Source organism: Phascolarctos cinereus, unplaced genomic scaffold (assembly GCF_003287225.1).
Source record: "Phascolarctos cinereus isolate Bilbo 61053 unplaced genomic scaffold, phaCin_HiC Scaffold_2;HRSCAF=192, whole genome shotgun sequence".
In the NCBI taxonomy this organism is placed as follows: domain Eukaryota; kingdom Metazoa; phylum Chordata; class Mammalia; order Diprotodontia; family Phascolarctidae; genus Phascolarctos; species Phascolarctos cinereus.
Window position 1 is genome coordinate 130165874 of NW_027555625.1, and position 22740 is coordinate 130188613.

The following is a 22740-nucleotide window of genomic DNA, read 5'->3' on the forward strand; positions in this document are numbered from 1 at the left end:
CACGGGGGATGCAAAGAAGCTCGAGGTATACAAATATCTTCCCTTAAGTAATATTAGATATGTATGTTGTGCGTGTGTATGGAGAGGGAAATATGTATTTATGTGTATTTATATATGTATGTGTATGTTACTGGGGGGGGGAAGCCAAGATAGATATACACATAATACATAATACAATCTAGAGAATGATGAGGGCAAAAGGGAGATGAATGATTTTAGGAAAATTTGAGAAAGCAGTTCAAGTTTTATTGATGCTTTAAAAAAAAAACCACTATAACCATTTCCTGATTATTCCTACCATCTCCTCATCCCCAAACCCCACTGAACCCTTGTAACAAAGCAAAACAGTGAAGCAAAACCCACCTACAAAGAAGCTGCGTCTGAAAGCTTTGCAACATGGAGCAACCATAGTCGCCCACCTCTCCGGCAAAGAAGGAAGTGCGTTTGATCACCTGCCATCCTAGACTAAGATGCAGCGATCCAGCCAATCACAGTCTGGCTTCCAGTTAGGGTGGTTATCATTTAGGTTACTGGAGTTCCTTCCTTTACAAGAAGCCTTTCCCGATCCCCCGTACTGCTAGTGCCTTCCCTCTGTTGATGGACCTGGAGTCAGGAAGTCCTGAGTTCAAATCCTGCCGCAAACAGTAGCTGGGTCATTTTGCCTCACTTACCTCAGCTGTGAAATGGGGATAATGACAGCACTTAACTCACTGGGTTGTGGTGAGATCACATGAGATATTTGCAAAGTGCCTAACACAGAAGCCTTTACAAATTGCTTTTTCACTTTTCCACCAGCCTAGGGTCTGAGGCTGGTCTTCTGCCTGAAGATCCCCCACCCCCATTCAGCTGCACTGTGAGAACGCTTCCATGAATCCCACTGTAAAATTTAGGAAAGGCTTTGTGTACAAGGAAAACTCTTCACCTACAAAACAAACCGTGAACACTCACATAATTGTCCTCATTTCAATTCTATGTGGTTTCCTGATGCACAAGCTAGGCACTGAAAGGGTTACAAAGTACAAGGACTTCTATCTCTATGTGTTTTGTTGGTTTTGGGTTTTGTTGGGGTTTTTTTTTTTTTGGTGAGGCAATAGGGGTTAAGTGACTTCACTGCACCACTTAGCTGCCCTTAAATCTGTTTTTCCCTCTTACCCCAGAGGTGAAGAGATTGTTTTTCTTTTTGGGGGGAGCGGGGCAGGCAACAGGGGTTAAGTGACTTGCCCAGGGTCACACAGCTAGTAAGTGTTATGTGTCTGAGGTCAGATTTTAACTCAGGTCCTCCTGAATCCAGGGCCAGTGCTCTGTCCACTGTGCCACCTACCTGCCCCTATCTCTATATGTTCTGTCTGAATCAAAATGTTGATTTTGCACTGGGGCTGGGTATTTTACTGAGGTTCCTGAAGCAAAGTTAGTTTGAGAAATTGCAACTTTGGTAACTAACTGCCTACGGTTATGTTCACAAAAAGGGTAATGATAATAGATTACATCTATAGAGAGTTTTTAAACTTACAAAGTTTTTAACTTACAAAGTTAAAACTGGCATGGACATAATGATTTATACTTAGAAAGCATTTTGCATGCAATATCTGATCTCACTGGATAGTTAACAGGCACTACAGTTACTTTTCTCACCATTTTTACAGATGAGAAAAGGGAGAGTTAGGGGTAAGTAACCTGCCTTTTGACACACAGGTAACAAGTGTGGGAAGAGGAATTTGAACCTCTGTGTGTGTGTGTACTAAGTGATTAGCACAGTGCCTGGCACACAGTAGATGCTTTTAAAATGCTTATTGACTATTGACTAAGTATATAATGTTGGTGATGTTAATCAAAAGTCAACAAAAGGAGAGGGAACATATCAGAGCATAGAGGGCACTGAACTTGCAGTCAGAGAACTCATTCCAAGCCTGCCTCAGACATTTAACTAGCTGTTTGACCCTGGCAAGTCCCTTAATCTTTCTGGGCTTCAATATTCTCATCTGTAAAATGAGGGAGCTGGGCTCATTGGCCTCTAAGGTCCCTTCCCCCTCTAAATCTATGAGCCTATAATCTCTAAAGGGGAAAAGGGATTGTTGGTACATTTTTAAACCAATGAAATAATAACAGACCTCACATAAAGTGAACAAATTAAAGGCTTGTCTGGGAGGTGAAATGAGAATGGTTGGAAGGACGTGTTCAAGAATGTCTTCACAGAAGGCAAAAATGGGTTGCAATGGACACAATACCCACAATAGATAAGATCACCTATCTGTTGAATACCAGTGGATACCAGAAGCCCTTTCTTACTCTATGAATACATGAATCAGGATAGACTTGATAGCTTTATCAGAGCAAAGATTCTGAGCTATGACCTACCCTTCTTTACAGGAAAATTGAAAGCAGGCTCCCAGTAGGATACTGAATGAATGAAAAAGACATTTATTAAGCACTTACTATGTGCAAAGCACAGTGCTAAGCTCTAGGAATACCAAGGGGAAATTAGGAATAGTCCCTTCTCTCAAGGGATTCACAGTCTCACAGGGGAGACAATAAATATATGTCCCAGTTGCAAATCAAATGGAAAAAAGGTCAGTAGTCATTAGGGAGCAGGGACAAAGCTTATGGCAATGCATCTTCTTTAATGTCATTTCCATTGACAAAATCACGAGGTTTTGATGTTGAACCATTTGACAATGCCATGGGCTGTGATGCTGATAACTGTCTTTTCTGGGTCTTTAGTAGTTGTGGCTTCAATACCTGAAGAAGCAGTGACCAGGTTTAATTTCCACAGTAATTCCCCAGGGCAATGGCTTCAGGGGTTGGGCTGGAAACAGGATGAGGCCAGAGGTGCTGCCATTCCCAGGGATCTTGGGCTTCCCTCCCCATCTGTGGCAGTTGGTCAGTAGTTGGTTTTAGTGATACTGAAGAAAGTGGGCCCATTATCCAGAGTGATTATTCCCTTCAATGATAGTTGTGGAAGCCAGGCTATATGTGGGGCTGACTAGTGCTTGTCATTGAGGGTCCTGACCAGTAACCTAAGAGTCTATTAGGAGAAAACTGGAGTGCCTACTTGGTTCCTGACAACTAGAGAGTATTTTAAAGAGATAGGTGGGACACCAGTGCTGAAATAAGGTTTTAACATTTCTACCCAAGAATGGAATCAGTGCTAGTGACTCTGAGGCAAGCCAGTGACAAAGGGAAAGGGAAAAAATGTATTCCAACATTTAGAAGCAAGTAAGCTTCAAAAAAGTGGGGGATAAACTCAGTGGAACTAATCTGCTACCTTAAATCATGAGTTATCAACTTGTAAGTTTCAATCCCACCTATACAAACTGTAATTATTAGGCAGGTCAGTGCTAAAAGCTATGAATTCAAGAATTCCCATGTTTTTCCTACCAAGAAAATATTTTGTTCTACCTGTCTTTCAAGATCCAGCCCAAATTCCCAGACTTTCCTCAACACTACTTTTACCTTTCTCATGCATTTACCTTGTTCATTCAATTCTGCAAATATGATTTAATGCCTACCATGTGTTAGTGTTAGTTAAGGAGCATTTATTAAGAACCTACTATTCTGTGTTAAGCACTGGGGATGCAAAGAAGCTCGAGGTATATAAAATATCTTCCCTTAAGTAATATTAGATATGTATGTTGTGTGTGTGTATGGAGAGAGAAATATGTATTTATGTGTATTTATATATGTATGTGTATGTTACTGGGGGGGGGAAGCCAAGATAGATATACACAGATAAGTACATAATACAATCTAGAGAATGATGAGGGCAAAAGGGAGATGAATGATTTTAGGAAAATTTGAGAAAGCAGTTCAAGTTTTATTGATGCTTTAAAAAAAAACCACTATAACCATTTCCTGATTATTCCTACCATCTCCTCATCCCCAAACCCCACTGAACCCTTGTAACAAAGCAAAACAGTGAAGCAAAACCCACCTACAAAGAAGTTGCATCTGAAAGCTTTGCAACATGGAGCAACCACAGTCGCCCACCTCTCCGGCAAAGAAGGAAGTGCGTTTGATCACCTGCCATCCTAGACTAAGATGCAGCGATCCAGCCAATCACAGTCTGGCTTCCAGTTAGGGTGGTTATCATTTAGGTTACTGGAGTTCCTTCCTTTACAAGAAGCCTTTCCCGATCCCCCTTACTGCTAGTGCCTTCCCTCTGTTGATCATCTCCGATTTGTAGACAATTGACTAGTCATTGTGTTCATTGTTCTTCAGGTTCTAATTTCTTCATTCCTTGTCATTTCCCATCAGCTGCTCTACTTGTTTTCCACTCCAGGAACGTCAGGCGTCCTCCACGATGTCCGGGGATTGATTTGGCCTCGATAATCAAAACCTCCTCTGCGGCCTCAGCTGTCTCTCCCTTCTGATTGCGGGGCTGCAGGGAGGAGCAATGAACTCCTTCCAAAGCCTTCCTTTATATTGTATATGTACCGTATTATGTTATAAATGTGTCGTCTTCCCCCATTATATTGTAAGCTCCTAGAGGGCACAGACTGTCTTTTTCTCATTTGTATCTACAGCACTTAGTCAATGCTTAATGAAAGTTTATTGACCATTATCAGTTCGTAGAGGTTTTCTCATGTTTCTCAAAGTTCCTCATATTAATCATTTCTTACAACAAACCTAATATGCTACTTTATTCATAAACCATAATTTGTTCAACCATTCCCCAATCAGTGGTCATTCAATTTCTTTACATTTTTTTGCTGTCAAAGGAAATTCTGCTATGAGTGTTTTGGCATATTTTCTGCCATTGGCTTACATGAGATACATGACCAACAATGGGGTCATTCAGCCAAAGAATATGAACAAGTTCAATAACTTTTTTCAGATAATATTTAAAGTAATGCTTTTAGTATCAATTCCCAACATCCAACCCCCACACACACATATATAAAATCCTCATTTATAACAAAGAGAAACAGACAAAACAAATCTTTTCTCAAATAATTCCTCAGTTTTCCAGAGCAGTTGGACATTCACATCTCCACCAATAATGTGTTAGCGTGCCTGTCTTTCCATTGCCCCTCTGACACTGATCATTTTGATCGTTTTCCATAGGATCATAGATTTAGAGGTCTAGGGGTCCTTAGAGATCATCTAATCTGACCCCTTCATTTTACAGATCAGGAAATCAGGGCCTAGAAAGGTTAACTGACTTGCCCACAGGTATTGCTCAGCAAAGCCAGGATTTCAAACCCAAGCACTCAGACTCCAAGTTGAGCATTTGCTGAGTATAAGGTAAAATATCAATTGTTTTAATTTGCATTTCTCATTATTTGGAGCCATTTTTCTCCATTTCAGATGTTGATCATTTGTACTTACTCTTTTGAAAACTGTTTATTTGTATCCATTCACCACCTACGGGGTGGGGGGGGGGGGGGTTGCCCTTGGTTTTACATACATAAGGTATGATCAGGGGAACCCCTAAATCAACTGGATGAGATTAAAAATTTGGACCTCTATCAGAAATGAATACCTCAAGTGGAAGTGGACATGTCCATTACAAGGGACAATAACAGTAATAATAACATTTATCTATCTGAATGTTAACTTATCTGATAAAACCTGAAATAGGTACTGAAAGAGCCCTTGCAGAGAGATGTGTGCCCTAGAACCTTGCTACAGTGACATAGAGAACTCCTGACTGATCTACAGCAACTGAGGGTCTGCTTGAAAAATAGATTAGTAACAGAGCATCCAGAACCTACGCTTCTACCCCTCCACCACACTATTATATTCTTTTGCCTGGGGACTCTTTTTCATTTTTTATTTTTTGGGGGGGGTGAGGCAATGGGGGTTAAGTGACTTGCCCAGGGTCACACAGCTAGTAAGTGTCAAGTGTCTGAAGACAGATTTGAACTCAGGTCCTCCTGATTCCAAGGCCAGAGCTTTATCCACTGCACCACCTAGCTGCCCCCTCTTGGGGCTCTTTTTCAATGATTTCTATCTCCTAATTTTCATGAAGCCAGGGAAGGTCTCCCCTCTTACAGAAATGGCAATGACAACTTGTAGCAGGGAGCGTGCACTTGTTCAAATATAACTACTGTATCAACTGATTTTTCTTAAATATTTTTCTTTGTTGCAAGAGAGGGTTCAAGGGCTTGGAAGTGGGCCTGAAACAATAAAAATAAAAGGCATCAATGCAACTTTAGATAGATGCCACTCCACTCTCTTTTGTTTGTTTCTTTTGAACTTGAATCTATTTTAATACATTCAACTTAGAATCAACCTTATGTAAGCTCCTTAAGGGCAAGGATGGTTTTCATTTTTGTCTTTGAATTCTCAGTGTACACAGTAGGAGCTTAATAAGCATTCATTGGGCTACTTAATTCATTCCTCCAAACAGTACTTACACCATTAGTTATTTCGATGTAGTATCTACCTACCACACCGTAAGCAACATGAGGACAGGGGTACATGTTATTGATCTGCATCTCTCCCAGAACAGAACACAGTGTTCTACATAGAATAAGTCCTTAATGTTTGTTGAATTATAAGAAATGTTATGGGACTTGAGGCTATCAGAATTTACCTGTTGAAATTTTTTGCATATATATTTTTTAATATAACTTCCTTCTGGCACATGGTGCTCTACATGCTTGCAGGAGACAGCTAGGCAAAGCAACAGGTAGGACTCTGGGTCTGGACTCAGGAAGCCCTGAATTCAAGTCCTGCCTCAGATGCTTATTAGCTGTGTGAGCCTGGGCAACTCACTTAACTTATGTTTGCCTGTTTCCTCAATTATAAAATGGGGATAATAACAGCACTTCTCTCTCAGGGTTGCTGTAAGAATCAAATGATATAATATTTGTGAAGTGGTGGGCACACAATAGGCACTATATAGATGATTATTCCTTTCTCCATCCCCTTGCAAGCCAAATTTGTGCCAAGTGACAGGACTGAGCAGAAGAGACAGTTTTTCCCCAGGTTTCCAGAAAAATCCCAGAAAAGAGATGCCAAGAGATAATAAGCATGTTCCAGGTTACATCTGTATGGACATATACATTCATTCATATAGGCAGCACAGTGCAGTGGGTGGAGTGTTAGACTTGTAGTCAGCAAGACCTGGATTCAAATTCTGCTTCTATTTAATAAGTATCTATTGACTTAATAATAAAACTTAGTACTTTTTGATTGATACTAATTGTATGACCTTGGGCCAGTTAGTATGCCTCCTAGGACATATGTGTCTAGTCATAGATGGGTTGTTGTCTGCACTGGTGAAAAAGGGATCTGAGTTGATGAAGGCAGTTCTTCTGTGAGAACTCACAGATCTTTCCTATACAATCACACATATTCAGCTTTTCACCTGTGTCCCTAAAAGAATGGAAGGCTATAAACTTATGCCATCCAATATGGACTATGTCTATGTGAGGGGGCATGATTGAAGTCAACAGATGGCGCCCTTGACTAAGGCTTTTAGATTTCATTTAATCCCACTGAATTATCTGTAGTTTAAAAATGACTTCATGGTCCTGTAGAAGGTGGGTGATGGGGAAGAAGGTATGATCAAAAGGAGGGAGATGATTTTGGCTGGCAGAAACAGGCTGCATTACAGCAGGCAGCCTGCTTTCTTCCAATGCCTTGACATGACATGGAGCTAACTTTGAAGGATATGCCAGAATTCAAGATCTGAAAGATCCTATTAAAATAGAATTTTCTGGGTGATCACAACACTCAAAATTTTGAAAAACAGCTCTGAAAAATGTCAAGAGGACATTTGTTGTTGTTTTGTTTCATTTTCGATGACACCATCATTTAGAAGGATGGCAATCTGAGATGGTCGTGGGCATAAGTACACTGAAGAAATCACAGGTGTTTTGAAGTAGAATGGTAAAAGGCTGGCTGAAGCATGGCTGATGAAAAGACAGTCAAGTCATCACAGCCTAGGGCCAAGATTCTAGATGGGAATGGAGAGATTATGGAGAAGAATGCTAAGAGCTGAAAGGGGCCATGAGGCTAATATACAAAGCCTTCATCAAATCTTAGAAGCTCTCAAGAAAAGAGAGCTTCTCCAAAGTCATTTTCTTTTTGTCTGGGCCTCAATTTTCCCATCTGAATAAAAGGGTTAGAATAGATGATCTTTAAAAGAACCTAAGTTGTAACATTCTATGACCTGCTTTTAAAAAGCAAAAGGGGGCCACTAGGTGGTATAGTGAATAGAGTTCTGGCCTTGGAGTCAGGAGGACCTGAGTTCAAATCAAGCCTCAGACACTTAACACTTAGTAGCTGTGTGACCCTGGGCAAGTCACGTAACTCGATCACCTCACCAAAAAAAAAAAAAAAAGATGAGTAAAGGGTAGGGCAGTGGATAGAGAACTGGCCCTGGAGTCAGGAGGCCCTGAGTTCAAATTTGGCCTCAGACACTTCCTAGCTGTGTGACCCTGGGAAGGTCACTTAACCCTGACTGCCTCCAAAAGAAAAAAAAAAGTAAAGGGTAAAGCTGCAAACAAACAAGGTCAAGTGCTTTACCCCCGTTCTTACCTCCTACATAAATGGCAGGTATAAACAAGTAAATACCCAAATACCCACCTATCTTCCTGCTGGGTTTATTCAGCACAATGCCCTTCTGGAAAATGTACCTCAGACCCTGTTCATTACTACCACCAAGAGCTCACAAAAACAGGACTTTTATGGTTCACAAAGCCCTCTCCTCACCAAGCCTGTGAGCTGGATATTGATTTTTCTAATAAATATAAAGAGATAAAATAATAAAGATATAGATAAATTAGAGAGACACAGAGAGAGAGAGAGAAAGAGAGAGAGTAGTATCTGAACTGGGGCTCAAACCCCGGAATTTTGTCTCCTAGTCCAGTACTTATCCACCAGTACACAAAGCAAATCAATTCTCCAATCTCCTTCCCACCTTAAGGATTCTTTAAGCCTCATGAGGAAGCCAGGATACAGGGCAAGAATGTGCTGGTAAATGTTTAACAACTGGCTCTCCAAAAATGTAATGCAACACACTTAAAAGTTTAATCTGCCTTATTAACATTTTCTCATCCCTTTCTTAAATCTAGACAACCAACAACAATAAATCAAGCCCTGATGTGTAGTGTTTGCCAATTCCCAAAGTGTAAATGCTCACACTGAAAATTTGACAATTGGCTTGCTGTGCTGGTAAGAGCTGGCTCCAGCACATTCCTGGACAGAGTGAAGCTGGGGTGGTCAAGATTGAGGAAAAACCAAACTCTGGCCCAATTCTCTTTTCTGGTATTTCCCAGTCTATAAAATTCAATTTTTTTGTATATACAAACTATTCCCCTATCTTTGGGCTGAGGATGATCATTGAGAAGGCAGCCTGGTGTAATGGTAAAAATGCTGGACTTGAAATTAAGAGATTTCAGGTCTCAAGAACCTAGAACCTGAGAGTTCAAATTCCACTTCAGACAAGCAGATTAGCTGTATGATAACAGCAAGCAACTTCAGTCTCTACAATTTGAATGTGCAAAACTGCCCTTCCTGACTTGAATCCTGGAGAGGAAGAGGCAATTCCCTTCCTGGACACTGATCAGGAAGAATTCTGACACGGTAGACCTTTAATATCCATGTTTTCCACTCTCTTTTTGTGTCTAAGACTGGTGAGTCACTTGCTAGGAGGGGTGGGAGAAGGACAGCTTCCCTAATCCCCCACCCAGGCTGCCCAGTGGCCAGGAATACATGAGCACACTAGAGATCCTGGGTCCTTTGGTTGGAGCTGACCAGTACCAAGAGGAGGAGGTTCCAACAATGACTCGTAGTACTTCTTGGAGATGACCACTGGCAAAAGAATGAATTAAATTCCTGACCTGGCTTACTAGAAGAAATCTACCATGTTCCTCCCATTAGTTCTAACCATTCTTTACATCGTGACTAAGGGGAAAATATGCTTAATATGAATGTATAAGTAGAGCCTATATCAGATTGCACACCGTCTTGGGGGAGGGGGAGAAGAAGGAGAGGGAGAAAATTTAAAACTCAAAATTTTATGGAAGTGAATGTTAAAAACTAAAAGTAAATTAATTTGAAAAAATATCTACCATGAAGGGGAAAGCACAGAAGGGAAAAGTGGCTTATCGATTCAGGAATTAGTCCCACAAACAGCTTATGTTCTTACAATGTTTAAGCAGCCATCCCCCAAGAGAGTATAACAACAACTATGTTATAATTGTATATACATATGATCTCGTATGTGTAGTTATTAAGTTATTGAATCCTGTTTTATTTTTCTCTCAATGCCCACTCATTTTGTGTTTAGCATTTTTCTTTTGCATACAAGAAATAAACACTTATCCCACATTTGGCTCCTGTTGTAATCCCCTTTGGAGAGACCTTAAATATGACCCAAAACCTAAGCTTTAAATAAATTATTTTCTCAAGTATCAAGATTGGGTGTAAGGAGTCAGAGCAGGAGAAACAGCCTCTCCTTAGAGGCCAAACACCCTAGGCCTGAACCTAATCTGAACTTCTGTACGGGGGGGGGGGAACGGGGGGACCAAAGCAGAAGGGGCCTTTTAATGGAAAAGGAATAGGCACAATGCTTCTAAACCTTAGGCCTAGAAATGATGCTTATGGTTTGATTAGCAATTGTGACAAGTAAGGAAAACATGGGGTGGGGAGATCTGGAGAAAGATGCCCTTGGAGCATGAGGCCCCATTGTACCCACAGAGACAGACCTCAGGATGTCTTCAGGCAGGCTTCTGGGTAGGAGCTCACTCGAGGCTCAGGAAGCTTTTGGGATCCCATGGCCTTTGTTGCATTCACTCAGTGGGCAGAGTTTAGCCATTCCTAGTAGCCAACCAAGAAAGAGACCAACAGCTGGTAGCAGCAGTCCCTTCCCCAGTCTGCTCACCCCCAAGGGGAGACCATGATCCCTTTTTGTGAGATTTGTTGGAGTTCACAACTGCTGAACCCAGGACTGCTACTTAAACAGTCCCTAACACAACCACCATCCTGGCTGGCAAAACCAAAACCAACTGTCCCCATAATCCTAGAAACGTGAATGGTTTTAAGACCAAATGGAATTAGCTTTGGGCTACAAATGTAAATGAAACACACTCTTTGGATAAGGAAGGAGGTCAAGAAGGACTGCATACTAATATAGATAACCAAAGGCACAGGCAGGGTGAAGTAATCATCATTAATAATAGGTAGCTGACATTTACATAGTAATTTAAGATTTCTAAAGTACTTCATACCTACAATATTTCAGTTGACCCTCGACCAAGTGAGTTAACTATCATAGATAATATCCCTATTTTACAGATGAGGAAACTGAAGCCTCAGAGAGGTACAATGGTTTGCCTGTGGTCATACAACTAGTAAAGGTCAGAAACAAAATTCTGACACAGGTGTCTCTTACCTCCAGTTCCGGTGCTCTTTCCCACTGAAGAAGGCTGGATTGGTATCTGAGAGCCCACATTCAAATCCTTGTATTTCTGCAAACTACTTGTGTGACCTGGAACCCAAACTCCTCAATCCAAAAAAAAGGTATGGAACAGATCTGTCTGGTCCCTCCCAGTTCTGAATCCCACCATCATATCACATCAGATAAGGTCTGTCCCCAGAGGGGAGGAAAAAAAGTTGTTCCTCCCGTGAATTCTAAGCTCAACAAGGCCAAGATTAAGAGAGTATGAGTAGGGAGGACCAAGAACCAAGGGATGGGTAGGTTTCCTTCCCTGCACAGGTGATTATTCCTACAAGTAGAAGCCGTTTTCTGAGTGAAGAAAAGGAGTCTTTAGCACAGGTGCACCAGTAAGCCACTGACACAGGACTTAGAATAGGATCATTTTATTTAGTGTTCTCAGAGATTTCACTTCTTTAAAACAAAGTCAAAGAAATCCAAAGGTCCCAAAGTCACAATGCAGGACATATCAAACACAAACACAATGTAATCCAAAGACACCATGTGATCCTTCAACATTTTGTTTTCATTTCACAAACAACCCTACCGCAGACTGAGAAACCATACCCAAAGTGAGGTCTGGTAATAAATCCCCCATGACCTAGATTAGCTTCTCAGCTTAGTGCCCTGGAGGCAGCATCAACTTAATCAGTGACTGAGAAAATGAGTTAGATCCTCTATAACTTCAATATGCATCTTCCTACCGGCTAAGAATCATCAAGGACCTTCCTTCACAGTTCCGGAATTTTTGGATAGTTCCCACTGTTGGGACTGTCTCTTCCCCACTTCCCTACCTCCATTTTTATCTTTCATATTCTATCATTCTCTCTTTTTTCTCACCATCAGCCTGGGAAGGGTTTTTTTTCTTTTCCTCCCTTCTACTGTGTCCTGAAAGTACACCCAAATAAAATAGTAAACACAAGGGGAAAGCCCAGTTAAAACATCTAAGGTACCACACAGTGTAAGAAATTCTCTGGGCAGAGGTTTGATATTGTAGGGGTCTGACTCTCTAAATGAATTTGATGCTTAAAAGGCACTGGTTCCTTTCAGGAGGTAGTCAGGGCACTGTCAAACACAGCAGAGCTCCGGCCACTGAGATATGTAGAACACATCTCTGTCTAGAGACCAATTAGGCTGCCATTTAAAACACAGCTTGGAGGCAAGTCCCCATTCTTCTTCTGGTTTATTTAAAAGCCCCTGAGACCTGCCCAGAAACTGGCTACAATCAGTTTTTATAAATTTGCAGAACTCTGCTAATGGCTCAAAAAAAGTTAAGGCTTTTCCAGCATGTAAATTAAATCAGAAGAGATCCTCAGGAGATCTCCAAACTACTGCTTAGTGAGGTAAAGCTACAGAATGAGTTTTTTTCCCAGCAGTGCTGGGGAGTTAGAGGCACTTGAACCAAATATGCCTTTATTCTCCTTCTCAATCCCCAAGTAGCAGTTGGGCCCATTTCCCTCCTCTGAAGTTGTCTCACTTAAATACTAATTGTGCCTTTACGTACCTGAGGTCCTAGCAAGAAAGATTATCAAACCAATCATCTATCATGAGGAGTACTGAACATCTCCATACCAGCTGCTTCTAAAAAAAAAAAAGAAATCCTGCAAAACAAACTTGCCTCAAATTTTCTAGCACACTTGGGTCATCACAGTAAAAAATAAGTTTTATATAAAGTAAGAAACAAAATAAGGAACAAATATATATATATACATTTTCATAATTCAAAAGAAGATATAGATTTTTATGTGTGTGTATATAAATATATTTTGCATCACTACAAAACACAAGTTATCTGAAAAGAAGCTTCCAGTGGTCTCTGGTGTTGTAGAACATTAAATATAACAGTTTTAGGCAAATTCACTCATACTTAATAAAAAAAAAGCCATTTAGCTAAATGGAATTACAGTACCACCCTTCAGATTAAAGTGCTCTGATATAACAAATACTGCAGCAAAAGCAATCCTTAAAAAAAAGAGGAGAGATTTCCTTCTTGTTCACCAATCCAAGCAGTATGGACTCTGAACTTTGAGAAACAGAAGCAGCTTTACACTCAATCTATTCCCAGCTCAACAACCTTTACTACAGTCTCTCTCTCTCTCTCTCTCTCTCTCTGTCTCTACACACAAAAGGCCCACAAACAATATGCCATAGGAAGACATCAGAGCTGAGATGTGCAATACAAGAAATGTCCCAATGGCATCAATATTCACAAGAGCATAAATGACCTAGTTTTGTCCTTGGGTTATAAAAAATATTCTGTTTTTAAAATAACATAACTACGAATGCAGAAATGAATTCGTGTCTTGCTTTTCCCAATTCCTACCAGGAATTCCTGTTGTACTTTCCCCCTCTTTATCCCCTTGGTATGGAACCAAGAGAAAGGAGCAGCAGCAAACTGAAGCAGATGGGCAGATTATGTTGTATCAACCATCTGGGTCATTTCTGATTGCTCCTGGCTTTGTAAAATTATTACTAAATATGTTAAGGCTGTAACTTCCTCAACCACTTAGAAACGAGCCAGATTTCACTACAAGTGGGGCCAAGAAGCACTCTTACTCTGGAGCCCCTGAGACTGGTCTATATTTCCCATCCTCTAGGATTCAAATGGCATGCTCCACCATAAACCCCATTTTCTTAAGATAAGACTACTGAGGAAATTTGAGAATTGGGTGCAACCACCAGGGGAATTAAGGAAGTACATCCTTACAGAAGACACATAGGTCATGCAGACCATCAATATGCAATGTGGCAGAATGTTGGATTTTGAATTAAGATCTAGACTTTAATTCTGGTTCTTAATAGTTATGTGACTTTAGGGTTAGGATTAACCTGTCAATGTCTCCTCAGGGTTTCATCTGTCTCAATTTCCCCTCTATAATTATATAATCCTCCTGCCCAGGGGGAACCTGGTATCAAGATACCAGTGACTCTCACTGAGTCTCCCTGACCATATGCAAGGGAGTAAAGGGCAGCTGTGTTACCAGCTTCCCCCATTTTATCTCTTAATTTCATGGCCCGCAGTGAAAAGATCACATGGGCCTAGTCAAAGCACAGTAAGTAAGACCAGGAGTTTGGGTTCAGAAAAAAAAACAGCTCACTTAGCATACCCCCCAGGCACTTTAAAAAAGTAGTCCCTAAATGATCCTGGCCAAGGTTAAATGAATAACCAAAGGCAAACCCAAGAAGCAATATCAAAAATGTTAAAGTAGCAAAATTTAACATCTAAGGCCAGGAGAACTACACCTAAGCTAATAAAACTCAAGAAAATGAGTCCACTCTGTGCTATAAAGATTCACAGACAGACACTGGGATGAAAGGAAGGAAAAAAAATCCAAACATCAAAGTTAGAAAACCCTACAGCTAAAAATGCATGAATGGTTTCTGTGCCTTCTGAATCTCTGCCTCCTAGATTAGATCTTGTTACTATACCCCTAGTATGAATAAAATATTTATGATGCACTTAAAGGGAGAATGTCTTGAATAAAATTCTGGGAATGTACATTAAGAGATTCACTGTCATAATTAACCTGCCTTCAGTCAATGGAACAGACTCTCTTGCCAGAGTACTTGCAAGGAAGTTATTTGGTGATTCAGATTCAGATCCTACTTGCCGGTTGTCATACATACAGAAAGTCCATGACCTCAAAAAGGGAGGTGTAAACAAACTCACAAAAAATCGTTTCATTCCTTTATTGCCATGACTCACATCTTCCCTGCTTTATTCTTTAATTGCGCTGGAGAGCGGAGAATGTTGGGGGTCTCTTCCATGACTCTGACAAGCAAGTTATCAATGTAGTCCTCCAGCTCACGAACCTGAAACTCCTTCTTGCTTATTGTTTCTTTCTGTTTCAGGACCAGCTGGATCAGCTCGTCGTGGGTTAACTGAGTATAAGCGAATTCTGGATCAGATGGCTTGTATTTCTTTAGAATTGAAAAGAAAAAAAAAACCAGAAAGTCAAACTGGAAAATTTAAGTTATCAGTCAATAAGCATTTATGAAGTACTTACCATGTTCCAGGCACTGAGCTAAGTTCTGGAGTTACAAAGATGGGCAAAAAAATAAGGTCCCTGCCCTCAAGAAGCTCACAGTCCCAATGCAGGGAAAAACACATAAATAACTGTGTATATACAAGATATACAGTATAAATGGGAGTTAATCTCAGAGAAAAAGCAACTGATAAAGGACTTTAGCAGAAGGTAAGATTTGTGCCGAATCTTGAAAGACACCAGGAGGCAGAGGCCAAGAAAAGAGAGCATTACATGGAAAACGGAGCCAGTGAAAGAACACAGAATTTGAAGATGGAGTGTCTTGTGCATGGAACAACAGGGAGGCCAGCATCACTGGATCTCAGAAGTGGTAAAGGGAATAAAGTGGAAGAAGACTAGACAGTCGGGAAAGGGCCAGGTTATGAAGTCAGACAAAGATTTTATAATTTGATCCCAGAGGTTATAATTGTTGATAGAGCAGGAAGGTGAAATGCTCACACTCGAGCTTTAGAAGATCCCCTGGGCAACTTAGTGGAGGATGGACTGGAATGGGGAGAAACTTGAGGCAAGAGAACATACCAGAAGGCTATTACAGTAGCCTAGACATGAGGTGTTGAGGGACAGCACCAGCATGGCAACAGTGGAGAGAAGTGGATGTATACAACAGATATTGTGAAGGTAAAAACAACAAAGTTGGTAACAGATAGGATATCTGGGGTTACAAGCAAAGAGTTGCGAATGACATCTAGGGGTTGAGTGACGATGGTAAGAGGGGAGTTGGGAAAGAGAGCACTTAAGAAAGATAATGAATTCTGATTTAGATATGTTTGAGATGTCCATGAGACAATCTGAGATATTCAACAGGAAGTTGATGACATGAGAATGGAGGTAAGGAAAGAGACTGCAGCTGGATAAATAGATTTGAGAATCATCCACAGAAAGATGAAAATCCATGGGAGATGATGAGGTCACCAAGAGAAACAATACTGTAGAGGGAGAAGAGAAGACTGCCCAGGACAGAGCCTTGGAGGACAACCCACATTAATGGGTAAGAAGAGAGTATCAAGGAGAAGAGGCTGACAGACACTGTAAAAGACTACAGAGAGGTAAAGAAGGATGAGGATTGAGAAGAGGCCATTGGATTTGTTGAAGAAGAGATCACTGGTAACTTTGGAGAGAGGAGTTTTGAAGAGGTGGGAAGCCACACTGCTGAGGGTTCAGAAGTGCAAGAGGAAGTGAAATCACCTAGTGTAGACTGCATTTAGTCTTTCAGGAGAGGAGACTATATATAGGATGGTAGCTAACAGGGATGCTTACTTAGATCAAATGAAGGTTTTTTGTTTTTTAAAGGGTAGAGGACGTATGCAAATATCTGTAGGCATGAGGGAAGTAGCTGGCAAATAGAGAGAGGCTGAATATTAGTGACAGAGTGGGGATGACAGAGGGAAAAATTTGCTGGAGAAGATGACATGGAAAGGAATCAAGGATATAAGTGGAGAGGTTTGCCTGGACAAGGAGAAAGGCTACCCTTCTTTGAGATAGGTAAAAGAGAGACTGAGAAGAAGACATCTGAGTGACATCAGATGAGGGGAAGATGGAGCTTCTCAGTAAATGATCTCGATTTTTTTTTGGTGAAGTATGAGGCAAGTATAAGGCCATCAGATGGGTGAGTGGGAAGAAGGGGTTCCATGACAGAGAGGTTGGAGGAGGAATGTAAAGGGTTTTTTTCCAATTAATTAATTTGTTTTTATTTTTCAACATTTACTTCCACAAGATTTTGAGTTCCTAATTTTCTCCCCATCTCATTCCTCCCCCCACCCCAAGATGGCGTGCATTCTGAATACCCCTTTTCCTAATCTACCCTCCCTTCTATCACCACCACTCCTTGTCTTATCCACTTCCCCTTCTATTTTCCTATAGGCAGGATAGATTTCTAAACCCCACTGCCTGCATATCTTATTTCCCAGCTGCATGTAAAAACAATTTTTAACATTTGTTCTTAAAACTTTGGGTTCCAAATTTTCTCCCTCCATCCCCACCCACTGTCATTGAGAAGGCAAACAACTACTTACAGGTTATACATGTGTAGTCATGTGAAACACTTCCATAGTAGTCATGTTGTAAAAAACTAACTATATTTCCCTTCATCCTAACCTGCCCCCTGTTTATTCTATTCTCTCTTTTGACCCTGTCCCTCCTCACAAGTGTTTGCTTTTGATTACCCCCTCCCCAATTTGCCCTCCCCTCTATCATCCCTCTGCTCTCTTATCCCCTTCTCCCCCCTATTTTCCTGCAGGGTAAGATAAATTTCCACACCCAACTGAGTGTGTATGGTATTCCCTCCTTAAACCAAATCTGATGAGAATAAGATTCACTCATTCCCTCTCACCTTCCTCCACAGGAATGTAAAGTTTTTAAAGAAACACAAGGAAAATAATTAGTAACCCAGGACCCCTCGGGAAGACCTGCCAACTGAATCACACATTCCAGTCCTTAAAAGATGGCAATGACAGCCCCATTGATAGCTCATGCTGACAAACATGAAACTTTTCAAAATTATTAATATACAACTGGAAAAAACAGCAGTCTGGTATAACAGAAAGAACACTGTCAGAGTCGGAGGCTCTGGGTTTGAACCTAAGCTATGCTACTACCACCTTGGTGACTCTGAGACAAGGCACTTCAATCCCTGGGCCTCAATTTCCTCATCTGTAAAATGAGGCAACTGGGCCAGAAAGTCCCTCCCTTCTAGTTTGAAAACCCTACGATTCTCTAACCTAGGTCTTACATGAAGAGACAGGAAGCTGAGACACAGGTTCAGAAGAAGAAAAAAAAAGAAGAGAGAAAAAGACTTCCAGGAAAGCAATAGCTCCATTTCCAAATCTGTTATTGGGAGCTGATTACAAGTACCAGTAAAACATTAAAGGAGCGTCATTACAAACTCTATACCCCAGGCAGAGACCCCAATTTAAGTCATTTGGGAATACTTATTCCAAGTATATAGGGAATCAAAGCCAAACATCTCTAGATCAAAATGACCACCATCAAACATTTATCAAGCACCTCAGGCTATTATTGTAGCTCTCTCTGTACCAGGCCTTCGTGTTCTCTCTCATGATGAAAGGGCAGAGGACCTACAAAGAGATCCTGGGTTTCACTGGCACTGATGATTTAGAGAGCTTGAGGTTGAGCTGTATTCTCCACAAGGCCCCTAGACTCACAGAGAAGCACTGAGGACCAACACTGATACCCAAAGCTCCAATTCCTTAGTAGGGGGACTAGAAGGACATTTCTAGAGCAATCTCAGAACACTTGTGCTAGCTGAAGCATGCCCCCCCAACACCTCCTTCATTAATGCTGAATGAAGGGATAAGCAAAAAGCAGGAAACAACCATTTTAACATATATACAGCAGGAGCTTTTTACTTAAGAGTGGGCATCCAAAAATCATTTAGAGCAAGAAGCACCTTAGATGTGACTTTGGGTAACCCCTTCATTTTACATATAAGGAAGCTAAGTCCCAGGGAGGTTTAACAACTTGCCGACTATAGGAAGGGGTTATTCTTAAACGAAAAAAGGATAACTCTTATTAGATTGGGGGAAAAAATAACAAGAAGGATATTTTAACAGTTCATTAACATTTGTGAAGTGCTTTATTTATACACCTTAACTCATTTTGATCTTCATTATGATCTTGTGAGGCAAATATAACAGGTATTTTTATACTCAATTCACAGATAAGGGCACACAGCTAGCAAGAGCTGGAGGTAAGATCTGAATCCACATTTTCTGAACTCTAGCTTCAGCACTCTAGCCATTATACCCCCTGCCTCCTCCAGAAGACAGGATGAGCAGAGGTGGGTGTGATGAAAATAGGAAGTTCCAGTCAAATGTACATCCTCGAGCTTCTCAGTAAAATAGGAAGTGAAGTCATGGGCAGCTGAAGGCCAGGGAGGCATCAGGGGTTTTCCATGTCACCCCAAAGAGAATGAAGCAATTATAGTCACTTAAGAGATAACTGGGAAGTGATTGATGTGGCAAAACAGAACGTACCAATATATATTTTTTTAATTCCTTACGTGCTTAAAATTATTTCTTAGAACTTCTACCCTCAGAACTGGAATCACTTCTCTCATTTTACTGCTTAAAACAGAATTCAAAGAAAACTCAATGACAGTTTAGCGTGTTAAGTCACTTATACACTGTCTTGCTGAAGTCAGAAACTCCTGTTACAACAGACCTATTCTATTTTCTTTTCCCCAATGAAGTCCTGGGGCCTCATTCCCAACAGAACCTTCTCTTGCAACAAAGAATTGCAGGGATGTAAAACAAATTAACACACTGGCCAAGTCTAATGACATAGGCCTTATTGGCATGTACAGCCCAAAACCCACTTCCTCAAACAGACCCTTTTCTGCAAGTAACCAGGGTACAGGGTCCAATGCTCAAGAGCTTTGGAATTCATTTAATTTTACTACTTTCAAATTGAAGTTTGAAGTCATTTGTGTACCAAGTGCATTTCTGGTCTGGTTAGGGCTCCCAATGATCAATCACAAAGAGCTAAGGCATTAACACATTAGCAGAGAGAAAAGAAGCCCGGTACTGACCCTGCTGTTTCTTGTTTAGTTGAGAAGGTCTTAATAACTCCAGCTATGCAATTCCTTTGCTTAACCTCCCCCTAGCTATGGCAACATTCCAAAGAGAGGCATTAACATAAATATTGTCTTGGAACTGAAGTCAAAGCACTTATTATAAATGCGGCCCAGTTACTGGACGGCTCCAGGAAGCATTACTACTATATTAATTTGGAATATGAACAGCATAGTATAATACAGAAAGTATTTTTAAGACAAAAAAAAGTCAAAGGTTAGAAAGAAGACAATAGCAGCATTGGGGGCCCTTCCCCATCCCACCGGTAATATTAAGAAATAGGACAAGTACTATTTACTACTTTTTGTTCTGGGGGCAAGACTGGGAGGAGGACAGAGAATGGCCTATAATTATTAATAGTACTCCACCCATCAAAGCACATTACTCTGATTAAGTACACATTGAAAAGAGACTAAAACAATGTCTCCAACTGATGGAGAGCTGGGTGTTCCACTTTGGAATCCGAGTGCATTCCATTCCAAAGTAAAAAGCCAATAGGGGGAATGGAAGCTGCAGAACTCTCCTAGTTTTTATTACTGAATTCTTCCTTCATGCTGTCCATGCAGTCTCTTCTCCAGTTTATCAGTTGCTGCCATCCTATGTTAGGGTGTAAGAAGTGCCTCTGTTCTGTTGAATGTCTAGCACAGACTTTCAAACAGACACTTGCTCAGTCATAATTTAAGCCAAGAAGGTAATTTTTTTAAAAAGCTTATTTTATTTCTCCTCCCAACTACATGTGTCCTAGAGGAAAGGCAGAGTTTTCAGTTGTATAGAGTTGTAGTCGGTTTCGGGTTGTTTTTTGGGGGGGGCGTGAGGGGCTGCAGGGATATAGGAAGTCACAGGATTTAGAGTTGGAAGGAACCGTAACAGAGCTAATCCAACCCCTTATTTTATACATCCAGACCCCAGAGTAAAAAGAGGCCTTAAGGGTCACCAAGCCCCTTCTTTTACAGATAAGGACACTAAGGTCCAGAGGGGTAATGGCTTGCCCAAGGGAACAGAGACAGTAAGTGGCAGAGCTAGGATTTGAGCCCAGGACCTTTGACCCCCAAACCACTACCCCTTCCACCATACTGTGAGGAAACTGACCCAGGGAGGGGAAGTAATTTGTCCCAAATCACATCATTACCAAACCAAAGAGCTGGTATCTAAACCCAAGTCTTCTGACTCAAGTCCAGGGCTCTTTCCACCACAAAGGTCAGTGGACAGACATGTGAAGGTTGATTTCCAGTTCTTGTTAAGCCTAACTTACCACACACGTCAATGCAGAGTAAATGTTAACTGAGGATAATGAACTGGGGAATAATGATTACTAGCTATGTCAAGACTGGAAGGAAAAGAAGACAGGGCAAGGGGCAAGAAGGTGCTAATTCATTTCTAATTACACATATTGGTAATTTAGCCTCCTTGCAAATGACTCATTATGCCCACAGTAAAGAAGTTATTATATATGAGGTCAAGAACTTTGTCTTGTCTCAAGTTTGATTATCCCCCTAGTGCCTTGCATGGTACAAGCTTTACTCTTTGCTGAAAGAATGAATGAGCTCCCAGAAAACCTTTAAAATAGCTCCTAGCCACAATGCTTTTGGTGTTGGCACTGATGTCAGTTAGCAATCCCAACCCACCTACAACCATTTCCAGGGTACATTTACCGATTATACCCACCACCTTTCCTCCCTTACAGATCATGAGAACATCTGCCATAGTGGAAGGAATGATCCACCTGGAGTCAGAAGACCTAGGTTCAAATTGCGAGCTGCCTACCTCTGGGCAAAGCTTACTTAACTGCTCTTAGCTTCAACCTTCCAAACAAAAAAATGGGAAATGTTTACAATCTCAGTTTTTTTGGTAAGGAAAACATTTTGTAAGCTATAAAATATTATATAAACATGAGCTGTTATTTTTGCTTATTTTAGGGAATCCTGATCCTTTGTGAACAACTAGCCTCTTTCTCATTCATGTGACAGCCAATCAGTGAAGATGCTTATTTTCTGTTACAAGACAAGAATACTCTTCCTAGGAACTATCAAATGCAGATGTGCAAGTGACCAAGTGTTTTCAAACATCAAGATAATTTTTTTGTTTTGTTTTCCTACATTATTAAAGTGCAAAAGGTAAATACCAACACTATAACTTGGGAGGGGTTAAGGGGCACAACATGTCAATTTATAAAAACTATGAACACATTGAACAAAAGCATTGTGCCAGGCAGTGGAGCTACCAAAACAAAAATAAAAGATCCAGGCCCTCAAAGAACTTATCATTCCACAGGGGAGGGGAGATTTAGAAAGCAGAAAACAGGCCAAGGTTCACAAAGGCTGACCTACAGTAGTACATCTACACTAAAAATGAGAAACCCCTGAAAGGTGAGCAGCTAACATGCTAATACAGAACTCTCAGGGGAAACATACCTTCGTAATGGTCTCATTAAGCAAGTTCTCACTGATGATGGAAGCAGTACCCAAACTGGTGGGAGGGGTCTTTGTTGCTGTTGCGTTCATTGGTTTCACAGGATGAGTTCTGAAAAAGAAGGAGGGATGGGGTAGGAAAGTGGATTTATTTATTTAGACTATTCAGACAAGGGAAACATCACCCCTAAGGCCCTAGGTCATGTAAGAGAAGTCATAAACAATAATCCCTTCTTATCTCCAGTCCCCAAAAGGTCCAATCTTAGATTCCTGAAAAAGCAGAACAAATCAAAACTAATCATTTAGAAGCA

The 22740-nt window shown here is 40.9% G+C and overlaps 1 protein-coding gene across 2 annotated transcripts in view; it reads right to left on the reverse strand.

The window, feature by feature from the left end:
- Nucleotides 1-11756: 11756 nt before the first annotated feature.
- Nucleotides 11757-22740, reverse strand: part of RAB11FIP1 (RAB11 family interacting protein 1) — a 38704-nt gene continuing 27720 nt past the window's right edge. For both annotated transcript variants that reach the window (XM_020985272.2, XM_020985270.2), the window contains 2 exons: nucleotides 22433-22541; nucleotides 11757-15307 (listed from right to left, as the gene is read on the reverse strand). In XM_020985272.2, the coding sequence (XP_020840931.1) occupies nucleotides 15089-15307; nucleotides 22433-22541 (328 nt within the window). In that variant the 3' untranslated portion in view covers nucleotides 11757-15088. The remainder of the gene's footprint in view (nucleotides 15308-22432; nucleotides 22542-22740) is intronic.